The sequence below is a fragment of the Myxine glutinosa genome, chromosome 1 (assembly GCF_964187855.1).
Source record: "Myxine glutinosa chromosome 1, kmMyxGlut1.1, whole genome shotgun sequence".
In the NCBI taxonomy this organism is placed as follows: domain Eukaryota; kingdom Metazoa; phylum Chordata; class Myxini; order Myxiniformes; family Myxinidae; genus Myxine; species Myxine glutinosa.
This window is the reverse complement of record NC_136261.1, coordinates 95,714,903-95,737,152: the sequence shown is the minus strand read 5'-3', so window position 1 is coordinate 95,737,152 and position 22,250 is coordinate 95,714,903. Positions and strand designations below refer to the sequence as shown.

The following is a 22,250-nucleotide window of genomic DNA, read 5'->3' as shown; positions in this document are numbered from 1 at the left end:
TTTTCCCGCCCAAAATCGCTCAAAGTAAGGAAACAATCACAGACTGGTCAAACAAGTGGAACATGTCTTTCAATCCTGACAAATCTCACACTCTTACTATGTCTCTCCGAAAAGATCGACTGGACAACCCTCCCATCTACTTTCTCAACAATCCTCTCCAAGAAGTTCTGTCGCTCAAGATTTTGGGTCTCACTATCTGCCATGATCTTTCTTGGGAAAACCACATTTCCAAGCTGGCCTCCAAAGCCAGTCGCCGACTGGGCATCCTCCGTCGTGCGAAGTCCTTCCTCGGCACACCTGAGCTCCTCACCACATACAAGGCTTTCATCCGCAGCTCAATGGAATACTGTTCTCCCCTATGGGCCGGTGCTCCTGCCTCACACCTAGCTCGGCTTCACGCTGTTGAAACCAAAGCTTTCAGAATTATTGGAATCTCCCGCGATGAAGCTATCTCTGAGGGCCTTTCACTCACTCACCGCAGGCAGGTAGGTGGTCTTTCTGTCTTCTACCGACTCCTCTCCGGCCTTGCACCCCCAGCTCTCTCTGTGCTCTGTCCCCCAAATATTCCTACAGGTCGCACAAGATCTGCCAGCAACCCTCTGATGGTTAAACTGCCGAAATCTCGGCTCTCCGCTCACCTTCACTCTTTCATTCCTCTTTTCTCCCGCCTCTGGAACAAACTCCCTCACTCCCTTCAATCCCACTCCTCCCTCCAGGTCTTTAAAACAGCTGTTCACCACCATCTCTTATCTTCCCCCATCCAAAACCTTGATCTTTTCTACCCCCGCTAATTCACCCCAGATCCACCTTGTTTGAAATTCCAACTTCTTTCCTGGAAGTCCTGGCAGTGTCCATATGTTTTATACCTCTCCCACTGCCCCCTTCCCACGCCCCCCCCCCCAAAGCCCTCGCCCTCTCTCAGATCTCTCGATGTCTCCATGTCTCTCGGTCCCTGCTCTCAAATGTTGTGTTTGTGTCCTTCCCCCTCTCTCCCCATCTTGTCTACCGCTCCCTATGTTATATGTTTTATGTGTCGGTTTGTCTTTCTGTGTGATTAATGTTCGCTCTTTCACGAGCCTCGATATTGTATACAAAAAAAAAAAAAAAAAAAAAAAAAAAAAAATTGCTGAAATCCTACTTTCCTCAATATCTGGAAAACTATCCATGAGAATATCACAAATGATGTGTCTACACCCATGTTTTCATGGTCAATTATTACATTGCCAACAATTGCAGTGCTTTAAAAATGACTAAATTCACCATGTATTATCTAAACAATGGTGTATTATATTGTACCGTACATGGTGTTATGTAACATGGCTTGATTTTATTGCAAAATTTTCTATACTAGTTGCACCAATGTTTTTGATTTCCTTAAACCCCAAGGAACACAGCTGGGTTGGTGTCATTTTTTTTCTATTATTCCAATGGTGTACATTTTGAATTTCACAATGTCCGCCATTTTTACATGGCGGACATTGTGAATGTTATGTTTGTATGTCCGCCATAAATGTCCGCCATTTTTACGGACATTTAAATGTCCATAAATGTCCGCCATTTTTACGTCCGCCATTTACGGACAAATGTCCGCCATTTAAAATGTCCGCCATTTTTACATAAAAATAACTACATCTCAGATTCTAGTACAGCATCTAGTACAGTTATTTTGGTGCCAATGGGTAGGTTTATGGGATCAAATAATTCAAATTTACCATTATTTCCACTTAGTATTTGACAAGTACCAGTCACCGTCCATCAAAGATGCTGAGCGAAACCTGCGTCGTTCAACTACTTCTCAAGCATTTGTAATTACCGGGCCTGATCAGGCTCAGCGGCAGAGTGGCACAGAGTTAATAAAAAATGGATCATTCAAAGAAGAGTTCTGCAAGTTGTGAGTTAAGGACACAAGTTGGATGGAAATACCATAATACACCATTGTTGAGGTAATGCATGGTGAACTAGATATTTTAAACTGTAAATGTTGTCAATGTAATGACTGACCATGAAAACGGGTGTAGACACGTCATTTGTGACTTTAAACACTTTTCTTGCACAACGTTTCTAAAAATGTTTAAAACCTAAACACAAATGTCAAATTCATAAACACCGTCTGTTTAATAAACACAAGCCATCAACTTCCTAAACATGTTTAGCATAAATTTAAACATGTTTAGAAACGTGGTGCAAGATAGTGTTTAGAAAAGTGTTTAAAGTCTAAACACTGTTTTACACACAAGTCTAAACACACAAGTCACACAAGTCACACAAACACACACACACACAAGTCTAAACACTAAACACTGTTTTACACACAAGTCTAAACACACAAGTCACACAAACACACACACACACAAGTCTAAACACTAAACACTGTTTTTTCATATGGTATTATCATGCACAGTTTTCCAGATAATTAGGAAAGTATGATCTTTTAACAATGGTATCCTTACTTTGGGCGCTTTTGGGTTTGACCAAGGAGAAATGCATTTTTGTAATGATTGACCATGAAAACATGGGTGTAGACAGCAGATTTGTGATACTCCCATGTATAGTTTTCCAGATATTGAAGAAAATAGGATTTTCGGTAATGGCGTCCCTATTTTGGGCGATTTGGGCGGGAAGGCATCGGCCCTGACCCGGCAGCAATGCATTTTTGTGATGTGGGGGTAGAACCCTTTCAACCCATGTGGTCAGTTGCTTCGGCGCTTTTCACTTGAATAAACCTTCTGGGCTCCTGGTCTATATGCACAGTCACCTCAGAACTGTTTAGCTTCGTTTAGAATCTCAAACCAGCTATAAACTCTTATCCTTATGTTTTGCATCCAGGGCGATCCATCGTTGTGTGTGCCGGCCCTCAGATGGATGTTAAACTGGGTATCCCGTTTCTTGGCATTAGTTGGTGGAAGTCAAAGATCCCACGGTGTCCTTCGTGAAGAGTAGGTGAGCTATCGCTGGCAACCTAAACAAATTCCATATTCATGCATTCTCAGTCGACTATCCTGTGTTGGAGTGTGGCCCATCTAGAATTGTACCCAGAGCCAAGCAACTGCTTTGGAGAGGCCTTAGGCCCTTAACGGCATGTAAAGGATAAACAAGCAATGTATCTCGAAGTGGATTTTGTTCCTCAAATGTAGGTCATCTCGAAATCATCCTTGCCTATTCTTGTGTGTATTTGTCCATTGGGTTGTCTGATCTAACTACAAGATTGTATACAGGAGTGTGGGGAGGTTGAGGTCTAGTTTAACTGCATGTTGATTTTATACCTCGATTGTGCTTTATGTTGAAGTTTGACATGATTAATCCTCTATCTATAATTCCAGTAATCTCTGTCTGTCTGTACGTTTGTTTGTCTGTGACCGCTGTTTCTCGACAACCACGGGTCCGATATACTTTTAACTTGCCAGGTATATTGCTGGGGACCCGAGGATGTGCCTTTTCAAGGTTTCATATTAATCGGACAATTACTTACCGAGCTATGTCCAAAAAACGATTCAACCAATCAGAGAGCAGCGAACGATCGCGTGTGCCGAACGTGGAGGACACACTCTGCCTCGGATGGCACATTTGAGAGCGTATTCATTTATTTCACGTTTGCAAACTATGTTGGCGTTAAACTACGTTTTAAAACTAATAAAAACGAATTTGCGATTCATTCGCTTTCCTGCGCGTTTGTGCACGCGATGGCGATTTCTTTACCAAACTCCGGAAGCCGTTCGCTTTGGACCAAACCATTGCATGTAAATAGAGGGGGGGGTTCTGTGGTCGTTGCGAATGGACCAAACCATTCATGTAAATAGAGGGGGGGGATTGTCACTGTACTCGCAAGCCGTTCGCCGTTCGCTTTGGCGTTGCGAATGGACCAAACCATTTCATGTAAATAGAGGGGGGGGATATAATTTTAGATAGATATATAGTACGGGCATATATATAGTACGGGCATGCCCTAGTATATTATAATTTGTCTAGTCTTGCTGTTAAAGGCATAAGGCCACCCAAAGCAGTTGCTTCGCTACAGACTATGTGTCCTGTGCGACTGTATGTTGTTGTCTCGGGCCATACTTTTCTTATCTCTTCTCTTTATAATGTGTGCGTGCGTGCGTTTCGGACAATGGTCTGGCATCTTTAGGTTGTGGATTCAAATCCAGCTGCAGGCAGTGGTATTATAAATTTGTATTCTAGACCTAGATTTGTATTCTAGAGAATTACCATGTCACTTCTGGATTGTAAATAAAAACCCAGTTGGCTCATTTGTGACTTTAAGGGAAGGAGTAATTTGCCGTCTCACCTGGTCTGGTCTTCATGTGTTGGTCCTTCCCACATTGTGATTGACTCAATGCCTTCAGGGTAATTTGGGGTGGGCACTAAAGTGCTAATTATGAAAGGCAGTAAGTACTTCCCAAAATGCATCAAAAATCATTTAAGTTAGCTGGACATGATAATATTGTTATGTCTGGGGGTAAAACAATATCTAGAGCCAGATGGATCTGTGTAGGTAGGTATCCGACTGTCGTGATAGGGAATCTACCTGTAATAAGTTCCATGTTTAGTCTGGTCTGTCGAGTTAAGATGTCTGCTTGTGAACATACCAGGATGTTCGAGTGTTAGATGGTATAGGGATTAAGAATAATGCCCCTGTGTGTCAAACCTGGTAATCAAACCTTTGTCCCTTATGGCAATGCACACCTGTAGACACTTAGTTAGGTCCCTAGCGCAACATTAAATAATTCCCTTCCCTGATGGTGACTTTGGAAGAAAACGGACAGGAAACCAGGCCTGGACACCGCCGATGATGGCCGCTACCACCTACACCTCCGGCAGGCCTATCCACCTCGAATAGCACGTGTTATGACCACGCTACACCCTACGCGCTATCACCACGCTACAGGGAACCGTGATTGGTCAGCGCGGTAGGCGCGAACCTCCAGCCAAACAGTGCGGGAGGCGCGAAGACGCAATTAAGAAGGAGGTTGTACATTGGAGGGAAGTCGCTGGAAGGTTCGGTGGCTGGCGGGAAGCTACGCGACGCTGATTGGGGAGCGCGCCAAGATTGACGTCACCGGGAAGGTTATAAAGAGAGCGAACTTGGGCTTGGTTTGGAGGAGTGCTCGGCACTTGGACTTGGACTTGGCTCATAGCGTGCAGTCGCACTTGCGCCCTCTCCCCTTTTTGCTGTTCTTCTTGGTTCTGAGTTTGTGCTCGAAGTTGGAGATCGCTGGCAGTGCTTTGGGCTGCGTGGTGCTTCTAGAGCGTTGGACGCGTGGTGCTCGGTGCTTTGGAGCTTGGAGCGAGGGACCTCGTGGTGTGCCGTTGAACCGACGAGGCCTGATGGTGCTCGGAGGCGGACGGAGAGGGCCGCGCGAGGCCGTGTTACACTGCAACCGACAGACAGATAAGACTGCACACTACATTACTTTTACATTACATAACAAACGTTTTTCTTTTATTAATTCATATTCCCTTGTTCGTTTCTAAAGTCTGGTGTGTGGGATCCCAAATTAAGCTTTTTATTTGATTACCGTCGCGTTCATTGTTTCGGGTTCCGTTTAATAAATCTTTCTTTTTGTACATTTGAAATCTTGTGTTTGTCGAGTTCGGTTCATTAATTCCCCGCAGGATTTAAGGCGCGCTCCAGGTAAGTGCTTTTGCCGCAGCCTTCCATTTCCCTTCTTCCTCCCGCGTTTTCTAGCCGAATCCAAGTTCGTCGTCGCCTCAGTTAAAGCCGTTCTGGTCCATCCGCGAGCCCTGGTATTAACCTAAGGGTCCGCCTGACAATATTTACAGGTGTTGAATGGAGAGTTGCGAGCTTGTCACCATGTATAACCGCTGCTTACAATGCATGATTTCAAACTATCCACTGCAGTGAAAACCCAAAACCTTTAACTTATATGGCATGCAGGCACAAGCAAACATTGGAATGGCGCAGAAAATAAATACGCATCGCAGCAATCCACCACAACAGCAACTTTCTGTGAAAACAAGTGATGATGAGGGAGATACAGAAAACCAAACGGCAAGGTGGGGGACTAAGATGTAGTTTGTCTTATCTGCTCAGTGTAAATCATATCGTCCCTATGCCCCTCAGTCATTGCAGTCTACACTCTTGAACATTTTCAGGCCCATATTGCTTCCAAGGAAATTATTTTTCCCTGTAGGTCCACACACGATGATACAAGTTCAGAACTGAGACACGTGGGCAGTACAGGACTACGTGCACCTGGTGCACTTTCAAGGTGAGCATTTGATCATAGATTATATTTTGTCATCAATCAACCTAATGGAACGGGTACTCTTATGTTGTGTTTTGTGGCTAACCTGAGTGATGGCGTTTTTGCTGTGAAGAGACAATGACATCGGATTGAGAATGGAACACTGTTGAATGTTCTGTTGCAGGTTGGCTCGCTTGGTGGTAAGTGTGCGACAATGGGCTGGAAGAAGCCATTCGGAGCTGTCCAGGCCAGATTCTTTCCTCGAGCGGTTTCGCCGCCCTGACATGAAAGATGCTGGAGGAGCATCTAGTCGTGCGAGTAATGGCACCATACCAGCCAAAGGAAAGGAGAAGTAGGTGGAAAAGAGTATTGGAAAAATTAGGGTTGGGTTGGGGTTGGAGAGTAGGTAAGTGAGACAAATAAAAACCAAGACAGCAAGGGCAGTCTAAACAAATACATTTACTAGCAAATAATGATGGAATCATTGGTACACCAGGAAAAGTAAAGGATAATTTATAACGGAAAACAGGAATAAATAGGGGAAAAAAGAAAAGTTGGTAAAAGTAGGTGCAGATTTCACTGAATAATGAAGTAGCACCACTTGCATAAAAAAGTAAATTGAACTGAACAAAGCCTGATGATAACGAGTGATTGTTGGCAAGTGTGTCTCATCCAATAGAAAGGAGGTGACAACTAAGGATTGGACAATATGAATGAATGAATGAATGTGGACAAACACGTGATTATTGCTGTGCATGCTGAAAAGGATAAGGTGAAATTTACATGAATATGAAGATTGACAAGGACAAGCAAAAGTTGATTGCTGAAGATTAGAGGAGGTGCCTGTGTTGTTATAAAGATATATTTTGTATATTATTAAACTGGAGCGCGTTGTGGGGTTATGAGATAAAACAGGTGGTTTTTGGAGTGGGATTGGGTGTTTACAATTCACCATTTTCTGTATATAATATTTAGATGATTGCAAATGTATAAGCATGAGAGAATAGTTATTTAAGATGAGGTGCATCGACACAATCAATAATTGTAAATGACATGGATGTACTTGCAATTCATGTTACCCGATTAAAAGCAATTACTGTAGACTTATTCACACTCTTGATTATTGCTTCTTCATGCATTCCTTTAATTCCTCTTATTTGTGTATGTTAATATACCCCCTTTATTATTTATAGAGCAGTTAAAAATTAAAACAAGTAAAGATACTTTCAAAGTACACGCCCCCATGCCAAATAATTAAATATCCGACAGCACCGCATTGCCGGGATGCCTCCGGCACCCGGCAATACCGCGGTGCAGCTCAAAGATAGTGCATTGGGAGGGAGAGGTGTACAGTAATTGATTGATTAATTGCATAATTAAAATCAATAAAAGATTATCATAAAATATTTTCTTAATCAATTTGCTAATAGCATAACTAAACCACTAGTGCTTCATCCGAAGATGTACCTTTTAGAAATGTAATTAAATTAGTCATTAATAAAAAAATTAAATAATTAATTATTGATTAATCAATAAATAATTTATCGATTAAATGATTAATCAATAAATCAAAAATATCCTTTATAGCCACATCACCTGGTCACTGTCATGTCCAAATATTAGCTTCCTAGCTCAAAAGGTGCCTGAGATATTGCCCAGATGAGAAAGAAAATAAATAAATGATTAATAATGAAAATAAATAAATAATAATCATAAAAAAAATTAAATAGCTAATCAATTGGCTAATAGGCTAATAATAATATATAATAGGCTAATAATAGGCTAATTAGATAATCAATTGCACATCATAAACCACCACCATTTCATCCGAATCTAACTTTAAAAAAATAATTAATTAAGTCATTCATTGAATAATTAAATAATTAATCGATTAATTAATTAATCAATAAATCAAAAATACCCTTTACAGCCGAATCACTTGGTCATTATCATGTCCAAATATCAGCTTCCTAGCTCAAAAGGTGCCTGAGATATTGCCCAGATGAGAAATAAAATAAATAAATAATTAATAATGAAAATAAATAAATAATACAACAACAACAACATGCATTTTAAGGCCATTTTCCCTGCTAGAGCGGGGTCCTCGAGAGCCTTGCGGTCTAGAGCCTCTAGAGCCTTGCGGTCCCCGATGACAATCTTCTCCATCTTGCCCTATTTTCTGCATCTCTCCTTGTTAACCCCCTTGCCCGCATTTCTTCTTCCACCATCTTTAGCCAAGTCTTTCTTGGTCTTCCCCGTCCTCTACTTCCTTCTACATTCATTTCCATCACTCTTCTCAACCAGTCACTTTCATCCTTCCTCAACACATGACCAAACCATCTCAACCTGTTCCTCTTCACAGCATCAATCACAGGCTCTATTCCCATCATCTTTCGCAATTCATCATTTATCTTCCTCTCTCTCAACTATACTCCGCACATCCATCGAACCATTCGCATGTCCACCCTTTCCAACCTTCGTTGCTGCTCTACGTTCATTACCCATGTCTCGCTCCCATAAATCATAACACTTCTCACACATGCAGCATACACATTTCCCTTCAGCTTCAACGACACTCCCCTCCTCATCAGCACGCCACTCAGTTCCCAAAACTTCTTCCATGCACATCTCACTCCAGCAACCGTTGCCGAGTCTGATCCACCTTCTCCATTCACCATGTCTCCGAGGTAGCAAAATGTTTTCACACCTTCCAGCTTCATGCCGTCTCCAAGATCCAACTCAACATTTCCTCCATCTGCAGCTCCCTCTGTGCACACCTTACATTTGAATGTAGCTGCCACACTGGTTAATGACCCTCTCAGACAACTACATTTTTGATGAACCCACTCTGCGCACATTGTACATTGAATGGAGTTCACTCTGACACCCTTCCTGCACACAGCACAGGGCCACTTCCCAGTTCTTTCCACCTCACCACATGCTTCACCACTTGCCATCACCTTCGTCTTTCTGATAGTCACCTTCAGACCTTTTGACTCCATACATTCCTTCCACTTGTTCATCTTTTCCTTCAGTCCATCCATACTTTCCGCAATCAACACCAGATCATCTGCATACAACAACTCCCACGGTAAACCCTCCTTTACGTTCTGAGCCAGCACCTCCATCACAGCTACAAATAGTAGTGGACTTGGTACCGACCCCTGATGCACTCCCACCTTCACCTCAAACTCACCACTGTTCCCGTCCTTCGTCCTTACAGCTGTGCGCGCTCTTTTGTACATTGCCATCACGACTGATCAACCATTCCTCCACTCCTAACTTCGTCAATGCCCATGTCAATACTTTGCATGGAACCCTATCGAATGCTTTCTCCAGATCAACAAACCCAAAAAACAACTTCTTCCTCTTCTACATGTACTTCTCCTGCAACTGCCTCACAATGAAAAGCGCATCTGTCGTTCCTCTTCCTGGCATAAATCCAAACTGCATTTCGTCGATCTTCACTTTCTTCCTTATCCTCTCCAACACCCTTTCCAATACCTCATTCCATGCTCCAATAACTTTATCGCTCGGTACGAGCCACACTCCAGAGGGTCACCTTTCCCCTTGTATAGAGGGACGAGGGTACTCAGTTCCAAATCCACTGGAATGCGGCCTTCTTTCACCACCAGATTACAGATCTCTGTCATTCTCTTCACACCCCAACTTCCTGCTGCCTTCAACATATCTCCCACAACTCCCGCCGGCCCTGCCACTTTTCTACTCTTTATTGCTTTGTCGCTTATAAAAGAAATAAATAATAATCATAAAAAATAAAATAATTAATCAATTCGTTTGATTGATTAGACACATAAACCACCACCATTTCATCAGAATCTGTAATTAAAAAATTTAATGTAGTCATTAATCGAATAATTAATTAATTGATTAATCAATAAATCAACTAGAACGGGCACTCGGTAGAGCGCATACCTTCGCCGCAGCTACTGTTCTGTACTTGGTAAAAATACGATTTTGACCTTTTCGTGACCTTGACCTTGACCTTTGACCCGATTGCTCCCAAAATCTAATCAAATGTGTCCCGTATAATAACCAATCATCCCACCAAATTTCATGCAATTCGGTTGAATACTTTTTGAGTTATGCGAATAACATACACACACACACACAGACATACAAATAAATACACAGCGATCAAAACATAACCTTCCGCTTTTGCGAAGGTAAAAATAGCCTTGGCAGCCAAATCACTTGGTCATTGGCATGTCCAAATATCAGCTTCCTAACTCAAAAGGTGCCTGAGATAATGGCCAGAAGAGAAAGGAAATGTATAAGTACTTAATTAATTGCTAATAATTAAATAACTCATCAATTAATTGATTAATCAAAAAACCAAAAATAGTTTTTGACAAAGTACCTGTTCACTATTGTGCCAAAATTTCAGCTTCCTAGCTCAAAGGATGGCTGAGATATCGCCCACACAAACAAACAAACAAGAAGACCTCATGCGGAGCACGATACTTGCAAAATCCGCCCCCCGCCCCCAAGAAAAAAAATTCCATTGATACAGCAAATTGTCCATTTCATCAAGATTAAAATTGACAATCTTGATCAAAGCTCGGGTCAACAGGAAGAAAAGTGACGATTTTTCAGATGAAAAATGATTTTGTAAGGTTGACCTTGAGGTGACCGTTGACCTGTTGACCTCAAAAATAGTTAGTTTCTCTATTTAGTGACTCAATGTGCAAATGCTGTTCAATTTTCAAGTCCATTGGATTAAAATTGAGGATTTTAAAAACTTGGCCTATGTTGACCTCAAAAATAGTTGGTGGTTGAATTCAGTGACCATATATGTAAATCCTCTTCGAATTTCAAGTCAATCAAATGAAAATTGGTGATTTTAGAAATTCGGCCTATGTTGACCTTTTGGCCTATGTTCACCTACAATCTAATTTGTGGTTGAATTCAGTGACCAGATATGCAAGTCCTCTTCAAATTTCAAGTCAATCGGATGAAAATTGAGTATTTTAGAAATTTGGCAAAGTTGGTGACCTTTGGCCGATGTTGACCTTTTGACCCCAAAAACAATAGGCTTCTCAATTGGGACGATCTATACAACTTGGTGAAGTTTCGTGATTATCGGTTTTGAATTGTGACCTGTAGGCCGGTGACAAACAAACAGACAGACAGAACCACAAACGCAACCGACCAATATACTTGAAAAATCTTCGATTTTGCAAGTAACAAGAAAACAACCAGAGTGAAAACTGAGTACTCCCTTTCAGCTTGCGTCATTACCGAGCCCCCTTCGGTGCCTGGCAATGACGTTATGCAGCGCCTGAAGATGGCATAGGAAAGGTGCGGTGTACAATTAGAGAAATGCTATCTTGGGTTAATCTACCCTATACTATCCTATCCTGTTTCCTTGTCATGTCTTTATGCCTCCCGTCTGTACATTCCTAACCGAAATCTACCCTCCAGTTGCTTTCTGCTTCATGGTTGATGTGTTGGCATCTTACCCCTCTGCCATCAGTGCTTCCATGAGTCATGATCTCTACATATACATAAATAAATAATTATTCTGTGTGTATCTAGGAAGAAAAAGGTGTTTGTTGTGGACCCAGCAAGCAACAAGTATTACCGGTGGCTCACGGTGGTGACGGTACCGATTCTGTACAACTGGTGCATGCTGATCTGTAGGTACGTTTTTCAAACACCAAATAACCCATTCACATCTTTGTTCCAACATGTACTTTAACTCATGACTCAACTTATCCCACCAGCCAACAGCCATTTTTGTTTTTCCATTATATTGCAGTAATTTCGACACGGTATAATACAAATCCTGCCCCCTACTACAAATTTGCTCTCATCATATCTGTACCTTTCCTCCTAGCTAAGGTGGTTGTTTGCTGGTACACTGGCAAATTACTTGGTTTCCTTCTGATTTCTCATAGAGCTGTCAACAGTATAACCTCTGCAAACTTGTGAATGCACAAAACCTGTTTCGTCAACTTTCTTTGGGATTGGATTAGTGTGTCACTTATTGTTTGTTTCTTCTTTAACGGCAACAATTATTCCCACCTTCTCGTGGGATAATCGGGGAAGGTTATTGGCCCGAGTCTTTCACGATCTAGCTAGCCAGGCCTGACGTTTGTCTGAAGGTGGCCTGAATTTGGAATTTAGCAAGGGTGCTGGTGATGACACACATTTGTCCTACTCTTTATGAAAGACGCTGAGAGATCTTTAACATGCAACAAATGCTATCAGATGGGTCACCAGCTTAACGTCCATCCGATGGATTAATCAAGCCCGTCAGCAGGCCCGGTCTATGCCTCCCTAAAAATAGCATTACGTAATTTTTGAACAGCCCCATATTGTGGTTAAACAATCTGTGTCCATGTGACCAAACATCTCGCTCTGATGTAAGGTGAGTGTATCTGATTGGTTGAGTGGATCTGACTGCTACTGGACACTGGACCCCATGCAAACCCCATGCAAACCCCAATAGCATGGTGACGAATCGCTCGTGTATCATTCATGTGAAGGAGGATATATACGTCGATTTAACCTATGAGGGAATTCTCAACTGCCGCCATCTCTCTGACCATTCTCAGGGAGCCTCCTCAGCATCGACGAGTCTGGCATTTCACTCAGGCCAACTGGCTCGGTCTTCAAGCAGCCATCAATCATCTGGACTGGTCTACCACCTCTGACATCAACTCATCCTGGGAATTCTTCTAAAGTAAATTGCTCTCTCTCATGCACAGATTTATCCCATCTCGTCTTCAGTTGTCATACTCCTCCTCCCGTCCATGGTACACGGAATCTTGTGGTGAGGCTGTTGCCCAGAAACAACTTGCCGTCGTCTCCTGGAAAGCAAATCTAACGGAAGGAAATCTCATTTCCTTTCACAAAGCCCGAAACAAGTGTGTTCATCCTCAGGAGAGCCAGGAAACAATATCTCTCCGTTCTCAAGACCGAACTCTCTTATCTGTCTCCCTCTTCCAAATCCTGGTGGCGTCTGGTCAAATCTGTTTCTGGTGTTTGTTCCCCCCCCCACACCCCCCCCATCCCCTCCCTTACCTCAAATGGCTACACAGCTGACTCCGCACATGAAAAAGCTGAATGCCTCAACTCTGTGTTTGCCTCTAAATCTTGTGTCCCAAACCCATCCCTCTCTGTACCCACCGTACCCAGTCGTACCCAGCTGCTCCTGGACTCTGTGTCCTTTCCTCCTGACAAGGTGGAAAAGTTTCTGTCAACCCTCGACTCTGATTCTGCAACTAGACCTGACGGCATCAGCCCACGGGTCCTAAAATCCTGTTCTTCCGCTCTTTCACTCCCTCTCTCTGTTCTCTTCACCCTCTCTTTTGCTCAAGGTCAACTGCCATCTGCTTGGAAATCAGCCAACATCACTGCTTTACACAAAAAAGGTGCAAAAACAGATCCTAGTAACTACAGACCAATCAGCCTTCTCCCAATTATCAGCAAAGTCATGGAATCCATCATTGCTTCGGATATGAAATCTTTCCTCTTCTCCAATGGCTTGATCTCTGATCATCAATTTGGTTCCAGACCAGGTTACTCTACTCTGGACATGCTGCTTCTGCTGTCTCAACAATGGATGGAGGTCCTCAATGCCAAACAGGAAATTAGAGCTGTCTCCCTCGATATATCACGTGCCTTCGATACGGTCTGGCACCCCGCTCTGCTCACCAAACTCTCCTCCTTTTGGTATCCATGGAAATCTCCACGCATGGCTGGTGGACTTCCTCTCTAGTCATAGTCAACGTGTGGCCCTGAATGGGTTTCTCTCATCTCCTCTTCCTGTTCAGGCTGGAGTTCCCCAAGGCAGTGTTCTGGGCCCTGGGCTTTTTCTGGTCTTCATCAATGATCTCTCCGACTCTCTTGAAAATCCTCTCTATCTCTTTGCTGATGACTCCACTCTCTGCCGCTCCATTCCTCATCCCTCAGATCGGCAGTCTGCAGCCTCCTCACTCTCTGCAGACCTGGACAAAATCACTGACTGGGCAAACAAATGGAACATGTCTTTCAATCCTGACAAATCCTCTTACGATGTCTCTCCGAAAAGACCGACTGGACAACCCTCCCATCCACTTTCTGAATAATCCTCTCCAAGAAGTTCTGTCACTCAAGCTTTTGGGTCTCACTATCTGCCATGATCTTTCCTTGGAAAACCACATTTCAAATCTGGCCTCCAACGCCAGTCTCCTCCGTCGTGCGAAGTCCTTCCTTGGCACACCTGAGCTCCTCACCACATACAAGGCTTTCATCCGCAGCTCAAGGGAATACTGCTCTCCCCTCTGGACTGGTGCTCCTGCCTCAAACCTAGCTCGTCTTCACGCTGTTGAAACCAAAGCGTTCAGAATCATTGGAATCTCCCGTGATGAAGCTACCTCCGAGGGCCTTCCACTTACTCACCGCAGGCAGGTTGGTGGTCTTTCCGTCTTCTACCGACTCCTCTCCGGCCTTGCTCCTCCATCTCTCTGGGCTCTGTCCCCCAAATATTCCTAAAGGTCGCACAAGATCTGCCTGCAACCCTCTTATGGTTAAACTGCCAAAATCAAGACTCTGCTCACCTTCACTCTTTCATTCCTCTTTTCTCCCACCTGTGGAACAAACTCCCCCACTCCCTTCAATCCCACTCCTCCCTCCAGGTCTTTAAAACAGCTGTTCACCACCATCTCTTATCTTCCCCCATCCAAAACCTTGATCTGTTCTACCCCCAGCTAATTTCACCCCAAATCCTCTTTTTTGAAATACCAACTTCTTTCCTGGAAGTCCTTGGTGTCCTTGTGTTTATACTTTTCCCACCCCCCCCCCCCCCCCTTCCCACGCCGCCTCCCCCTAAGCCCTCTCCCTCCCACACATTCCCGATGTCCCTCACAAATGTTGTGTTTATGTGCTTCCCCTTCTCTCCCCATCTTGTCTACCGCTCCCCTTTTTATACACTTTGTTTGTTTGTCTGTTTGATTTGTTTGTGTGATAAATGTTTGCTCTTTCACGAGCCTCGATTTTGTATACAAAAACAAAAAAAAAAAAAATGCAACTTGTCCCGAGCTTGCAAAAGCCGGCCAAATGTCAAACATTCCATATACTGTTCAATAATTTCGTCTTTGCCATGTGAACTATCAGTACATGATGAATACCACATCGCATGTTAAAAACGGTTTAGTCATAATACATTGCAAACAGATGATCATAAGCTAATACAAGATGATCATAAGGCTGAATCCCCATTCCTAAGAAGTTTGAGCGTCTTATTGACTGCAAGCCGCCCATCAGGAGTGTTTGCCAAAATGTGCATATTCTGTAACCAGTCAAGAAAAAGGGTTAGGGGTCAAGAGCAAACCCTTGCAGCATGGAGACTGGACTCTCCAGAAATTAATATTGAAACCGTAAGTACCTTCCAAAATGGAAAAGAACATGCATGTCAGCTAGAATGCTCTGTCATGACTGTTGCTAAAGACTAAAAACATCCTGAAAAAGATCAAATCACGTAGTCCACAATCCCATCCCTTAAGGGACCTGAAGGCAGCAGATCCTGTTCGTCTGCCACCGTGTGTGTGACCTTCACCAGAAAGTATTGCCTATCAACTATGTGGCCAAAGGGCCTCTCTTGTGTAGCTTTTCATGTTTGCTTTATGCATCTTTCTTTGGATCAAAGAGGATGAGGGGAGTCAACTTATTTATAATCCTAGCCACCTGGAGTAATTAATTGGGTGAGAGTTCATCAGTTATTCCCTCCAATTGCTGAAGAGCAAACACTTGTGGCATATTGTTACGATTTTGGAAGACTCCAGGGAATCACTTCCAACACATCAGGCTTCCCTAGTGTTATATTTGTCACAATTTTGTTGAGCTAACGTACCCCTCCCCTTCGTTCTGGTGGAATGGAAAGATGCATTGTGAATGCAGTTAGCAGCATCCCCATTGTTCTCTTGCTCATTCTCCAACTCCATACTTGAACTTCATTCTCAAACACCCATTCTCAAACTCCATTTTCACACTTCATTCTGAAAGATGTCGTCTCAAAACTTTATTCTCAATCTCCATCCTCAAATTATATTCTCAAACACTTCTCAACTCTTTACAGATTCCAACCCTGTACCACATTCACTACAAAACACACCACATACCGCACAAATCCACTCGGTAAGACTTCAATAACGTACATCGAACCTGGGCCCTCTTTTATCACAGCAGAGCCAAGCCGCCAGCGCTATGAGCGTTATTGCTGCACTGTGAAACTGCCAGCGCTGCCATAGTTGTACCAGCCATCCCACCAATCACATAACTGGAACAATTCATGACTGGATCACAGAGTTACAGCCAATTGGTGTGACCAGATCATGAAAAGTGGACGTGAGAAGCGACAGCGGTGACAAGTGCGATAAAATCCCTGGTGGAGTCCAGTTCAAGAGAGAGCTAAGAGTCGAGTCCAGTTCTGAAGAGAAAGGCTCAAGTAGAGTTGGTTTGAGAGGTCTGCTGGTCCGAGAGCAACTTTGAGGTGAATCCTGCCAAGCACTGTGCGGACAGAGTGCAGAGACGGGCTACCAGGCATGGTCACCACCTCCACACGGACAGTAGTACCTCCTATGTGCCTGGCAGAACCAACCATAAACTGGGTGTAGAAAGGGTAAACAGTTATTCTCCCCAGAACTACCTTCTCTTCTTATACGTCTTACACATGCATCCTACACCCTTGCAACTTCCAGCGCACATGACTCATTGACTTGCACTGTTGTGGAGTATCAACCGAGTCCACAACGGTTTTTTCAGGGTTTGCATTACATGCACCCACATACACCGCACCTCACACCTGCACTCTTCAATCACCCGCACCATAAACCCTGTTCTTTACCATGGGTGAGGTTCGTATGGGTGAGGCCGCGGTAGACTCCACACCCCACCTACTTTGCTCCTCTGTCTGTCAACCTTTCTTCTCTCCTTTTCCTGGAATGATTGAGGTGCCGGTGTGTATAGATTTGTGGTAAGATGACTGATTAAGGGGCTTGTGTGCTTAAGGGTAAGATCTTTCTTTGTGACTCCACTATCACTTTGTAAATACCTACCTTTGCCTCTAAATACGCGTCCTTTGCTAAATCTTTGATAAACTGTTTCCAACCTGACTGATTGTCTTCTCCATTAGTTAGACAGAGTATGTAAATGGTGGATGGGAGTTCTGCCCTGCAGTTTTGTTATGGTTGGTGATTAATCAATGTCCTACTTGCGGTGTCGCTTGGCCTTTCTTGATTGGCAGTAGCGGTGCATTGAGAGTACAGTTCCCTAACTGGAGGGGAGGGTGGGGGGAGTGAAAGGGGCTTAATTTGACGGGAAGGTAATGAGGGAATTGGAAGGAAACACCCTACCTAAATTAATCGTCTCAGATTGGTGTGGTGTGGCTCAAGTAGAGTTGGTTTGAGAGGTCTGCTGGACCGAGAGCAACTTTGAGGTGAATCCTGCCAAGCACTGCGCGGACAGAGTGCAGAGACGGCTATTTCTTTGATAAACTGTTTCTTACCAATCGTCTCAGATCTCAGTCCATGATTGCTTAGCAACCCACCTGTCGTGCCGCAGAGTTATCTGCGGATTGTCAGCTTCAGGGTCAGAGGTCAGGAAGCGGATCCGAGAAGCCTCTCGTGACTTGGACCGACAAACCTATAACAATATATGCACACAATATGCATATCTTAATTCATCGATTACTGTCGTCTATATAACCCAGTGAACTTCTGCATTGGTATAAATGCTCAGTTTTAATTATGTTTCCTTGTTTATAAATTTCTCAGATCTTGCTTCGATGAGCTGCAGACAGACAACTTACCTTTATGGTTAATTCTAGACTATACATCCGACATCATCTTTGCTGTGGACATCTTTGTGCGCCTTCGGACATGTAAGTTATTTTACCTAGCATGATATACTGCCCCTCGGTTTTAGGGTTGCTCACTGCTCAGCAACTCCGGCTTTGTATGGAAGTAGAAAAAAACAAAATAAGGATGATATAATTTAAAGTGTAATTGTTGTAAAAACACTAAACATATCAACAATTATGTTTTTTTTTTATAGTTGATAATGGACTAACATATATCACCTCTTGTGGTTTGATGCTGTTGTTTTCTCACCTTCCGATAGGTTCATGGTGTGCGAAATTCTATGATAAACCTTCCCAAAAACTGTTTTTGTATATTTTTCACTCCCAATATCTGTTGTTTTGTATATTTTTCACTCCCCTGCATAACTCTTTTGTATGAAGGATAGTCAAAGGGCTTTCACGCCCTTTGTTATCTCCATTTATTTGCGGGTTTCAGAAAGTGTAACGCAGCGCCCTCCCAGGTGTGTGTGTGTGTGTGTGTGTGTGTGTGTGTGTGTGTGTGTGTGTGTGTGTGTGTGTGTGTGTGTGTGTGTGTGTGTGTGTGTGTGTGTGTGTGTGTGTGTGCCTGTGTGTGCCTGTGTCGGGAATCGAACCAGGTTCTACAACAAGAAATCAAGGAGTAAACAAGCGTTTATTAAAATCCGTACACAGCTGCGGGAGACGTTGGGGATATCCAGCTTAACAAGCAGTATAACGCCCAGACCGTCTCAAAGTAACTCGACGAAGTGTGTTCTTTATATACTGTTGCGGATCTCGGCGTCGGCCTTTCCCTTTACCAAGGGGGGATTAGTCCCCTTGTCCTTTACTAGCCGACGGGATCCGGGGCTATGACGTCACTTCCGGTCAGCGTTGGGTAGGGTCATAGGACTAATCACTAATACCTAATTACCAACGCCGCCCAGGAAGCAACGGAAATAAACCCCGCCCGAATCACGGTTATAGGTGGAAACGCCGAGCGATAGCGAACCGTGATCCGAGCTGTTAACAAGGACTAAACCCGATCTGAGCGGTTCCGAATCGTGCCACGCTTACCCAATGGAGGAAAACACTGATACGGTCGAATTAGGAAGAAACAAGGAATAACAATTGGTTTATTTACAATTTGTACAGGAAGGAGAAGAAGAACACACAGTGCCGCTTAATACAATCTTAACTTATCCCAGGACACGGGCCCGTTTCACACTCAGACACTCACACGGGGATTGCAGATGGTCAGGTTGATGGTCCAGGGTGATGGCGTCCAGGCAGTTCGCTCCGGTCCCCGACTCGTACCGCGAAGAGATGGTCAGGGCGGCAGAAGCTCCCCGCGGGTCGTTGACGTGGATCGGACAATTACGGGGTTAAATGCGGGGCGAAAGGTAGGGCTGGCTGGGCGGTTACTTGCGACTACGGTCGCGTACGTAATAAATGAACCGGGCTTTATATGCGCTCCCAATATAGTTCACTGGCAAAGCGCCTCTCCTGCAGGAGTCCTCTCACAGAGCGCAAATCGGCCAAATCCTTTTACAGTGGGCGTATCCTCTGCAAGTTCTATTCACGAAGCGCGATTCTTTGCAGTCCTCTCAAAAAGCCCCTCGCTCATCAGTCCTCCAGGTCCGTCCTTTCAAGGGCGTTGTGCGCGCGCTTATATAGCCTTTTCAGCGAACCTTCCAGCACTTGCTAGATGCGCCCTTACCACGCCCTCTTAAGCCATGCCCACCGAGCCCTGGTTGGTGGTTGCCCTTACCGTCACCGCCTTCGGACGTGCTGCTTGATGCGGCCACACCTCGTCCTCGCACTCCTCCCCCTTTCCAGGCCTACCTCATGGCATTTGACTGGTTTCGAGTGAAAACCCAAGGGCAGCGAACGCTGCTGGCAAACGAGGTGGATTAGCCGAATCGGTGCGGGATGGATGCTGCCCAACGAGGTAGATTGGAGGGTGGCCGCAAAATGAACGGGACCTAAGCTTATTATTTCCTTACACAACGCAGATGTCACTAAGGAAATGGCCTACTCTTACACTTACTATGACATAACTAATGTTCTAAGGGGCCTACGTGTTGCTTGTGGACTAACTATGGGGGCAAACCTTTAACCTTTAATGATGTTATATTTACACTCAGAACCGTAACAATACTTTCAAATGAAATAGAAATCTCTGCTATTTTTGCATGCTCAGCACTGGGAAACAAAGGATGGAAAAATGGACTGAGCAGCCCCCCACCCTTGTCCTATCTTATTTGGCATGAGCCAAGGGAAAGTGTGGGAGAAGAGCATAGATGTTAACCAGACCTTGAGTTTGGACAAGGGTAAGAGTTGCAAAAGATATATCCTTTTGGGAAGGCTTTCACAGCGAGCAGTTTGGAAAGTGTTATCAGCAGCATTTTTTTCAAACTTGAAGCAAGTTTGGTTGTGGCTGTAAAACGAATCGAAAAGCCATGTAAAAGGATAATAACCTTAATTTTACATTTCATTGTGAAGCAAACAGTAATTAGATAAGTCAAAAGGCATAACTAAATGCATGATCTCGACATCTCCCCAATTTTGTCTCTACGAGGCAACGTATCGGAGAGACAAGGCCTCAGCGGGCTTTATTCATAAGCAAGTAAGAATAGTGTTGTATGTGTGTCCTTCCAAGGGCATGTCACGCGCTCATAGCGCCACGCATGCACACTTGAAAGGTATGTCGTGCAATCGCGCGTGCTTTAGACTGTGCCTGCTCAATCTAAAGCAGAATTTCCTGAGGCATACACCGTCATTCTGGAAGAATTTTGATCACAATACATTTCCTTGTTCATTGACTCTTTCCATGTTGATAATTCAATTCAACTCATTTGCATAAAGATCACAAAACATTTCACCTTTACCAAAACGCAATAATTTCAGTTCATCATTAAAATAATAAAGCATCTGCAACATTTGGCAAAACGTTTGCCTTCAATCAAATATTGACTTTCTTTGTTTGAAAACGGGCTGATCACTTGTATTTGAAATTCCAGCATGAAACATTTTCCTTCTGATGTCTTCATAGCACCTACACTATTTGCGTAGGATTTTCTGCTGTTGTGATAGCTGGGCAGAGTCATAGACTGACCCTGATCTCCATGCAGCATCCTTGCCACTCTTGCTGTGAGCCATAGTAGATTTGAACAAGGCCTCCATCCAGTTATAGTCGACTTGCCTCCTCACTCATCGTGAGCATGGAGCAAGTGTTGATGTGATGTTGATTTGCCAGCAAGATGTGGAGCAGGGATGCTGGATGCATCCGCAATGATGATGTTGGGACCATGGTACTCAAGTTGTCCATGGTCCATACCAGGAGCACCCAGCAGAATCGTGCACAGCTGTTGTGAAGGAAAAGGCACAGCTGTTTGCTTGCAGCTCCATGCTGGCTCCCCGGAAGTTGGTGAAGTAATGACACACGTCACCGCATCCCGTAGAAGTTGCAGGTAAAATGTCGTCGTCCTGCAATTGCTGATGTGATGAATGTTCGAGATATTCGAACAAAAGTAAGTGATCGCCCTTTTCCATATGTTGCAGTGTGACCCAGACAAATGGTCACATAATTTTCCCTTGGTGAAGGTAAACATCCATCTTACAAAGGAGTATTTCTTCATCCTTCTTTGAGAAGGAGGGTGTATGCCAGGATTAACTTCATTTTTCACAAATTTTCCTTTTTCAAGCTTCTTCCCAGATGTCGTTATCACTCCATTTGGGATGTGTCTGGTCTTCCCTTTACTCAGCCACATTTATATCTGCTCTCCACACAGATTGAATCAGATGGGGTACATCATAACATGAAATCCCTATATTTTTTAACTAATCATGTATATCTTCCAACAGCTTCACACGAATAATATTCAAATCAGGTATGTGTTTTATATTACTAAACTAAGAATAGCATCCACAATTGCTTTCAGGTTCATATAATTCAAAAATTAAACTCATGCAGGTATTGTAACACAACTCAAAGAAAATAAATGCATTAATAATGAGTATATATGATTGAAATCACAAACAGGAATATCTAATTCCCAACAAATCTTGCAAACAAGCAAACTATGCATAATGTATTATTATCATAGTCCTCCCCACTTTTTTTGTTTTCCTTTAACAGTGTAACTTGTGGTGATATGAGTTCATCGATCTTGTAAAACGGACACAATTCACAACATTTTGTTATGCCCTTACTTTAACTC

At 43.6% G+C, this 22,250-nt stretch overlaps 1 protein-coding gene across 1 annotated transcript in view; it reads left to right on the top strand.

Annotated features, from left to right (window-relative positions):
- Nucleotides 1-22,250, top strand: part of LOC137426622 (cyclic nucleotide-gated channel alpha-3-like) — a 75,281-nt gene that overhangs the window by 5,623 nt on the left and 47,408 nt on the right. The window contains exons 2-7 of the mRNA XM_068115330.2: nt 2,827-2,940; nt 5,897-6,015; nt 6,153-6,230; nt 6,391-6,558; nt 11,766-11,870; nt 17,987-18,093. Coding sequence (XP_067971431.2) covers nt 5,915-6,015; nt 6,153-6,230; nt 6,391-6,558; nt 11,766-11,870; nt 17,987-18,093 — 559 coding nt within the window. The 5' untranslated portion in view covers nt 2,827-2,940; nt 5,897-5,914. The remainder of the gene's footprint in view (nt 1-2,826; nt 2,941-5,896; nt 6,016-6,152; nt 6,231-6,390; nt 6,559-11,765; nt 11,871-17,986; nt 18,094-22,250) is intronic.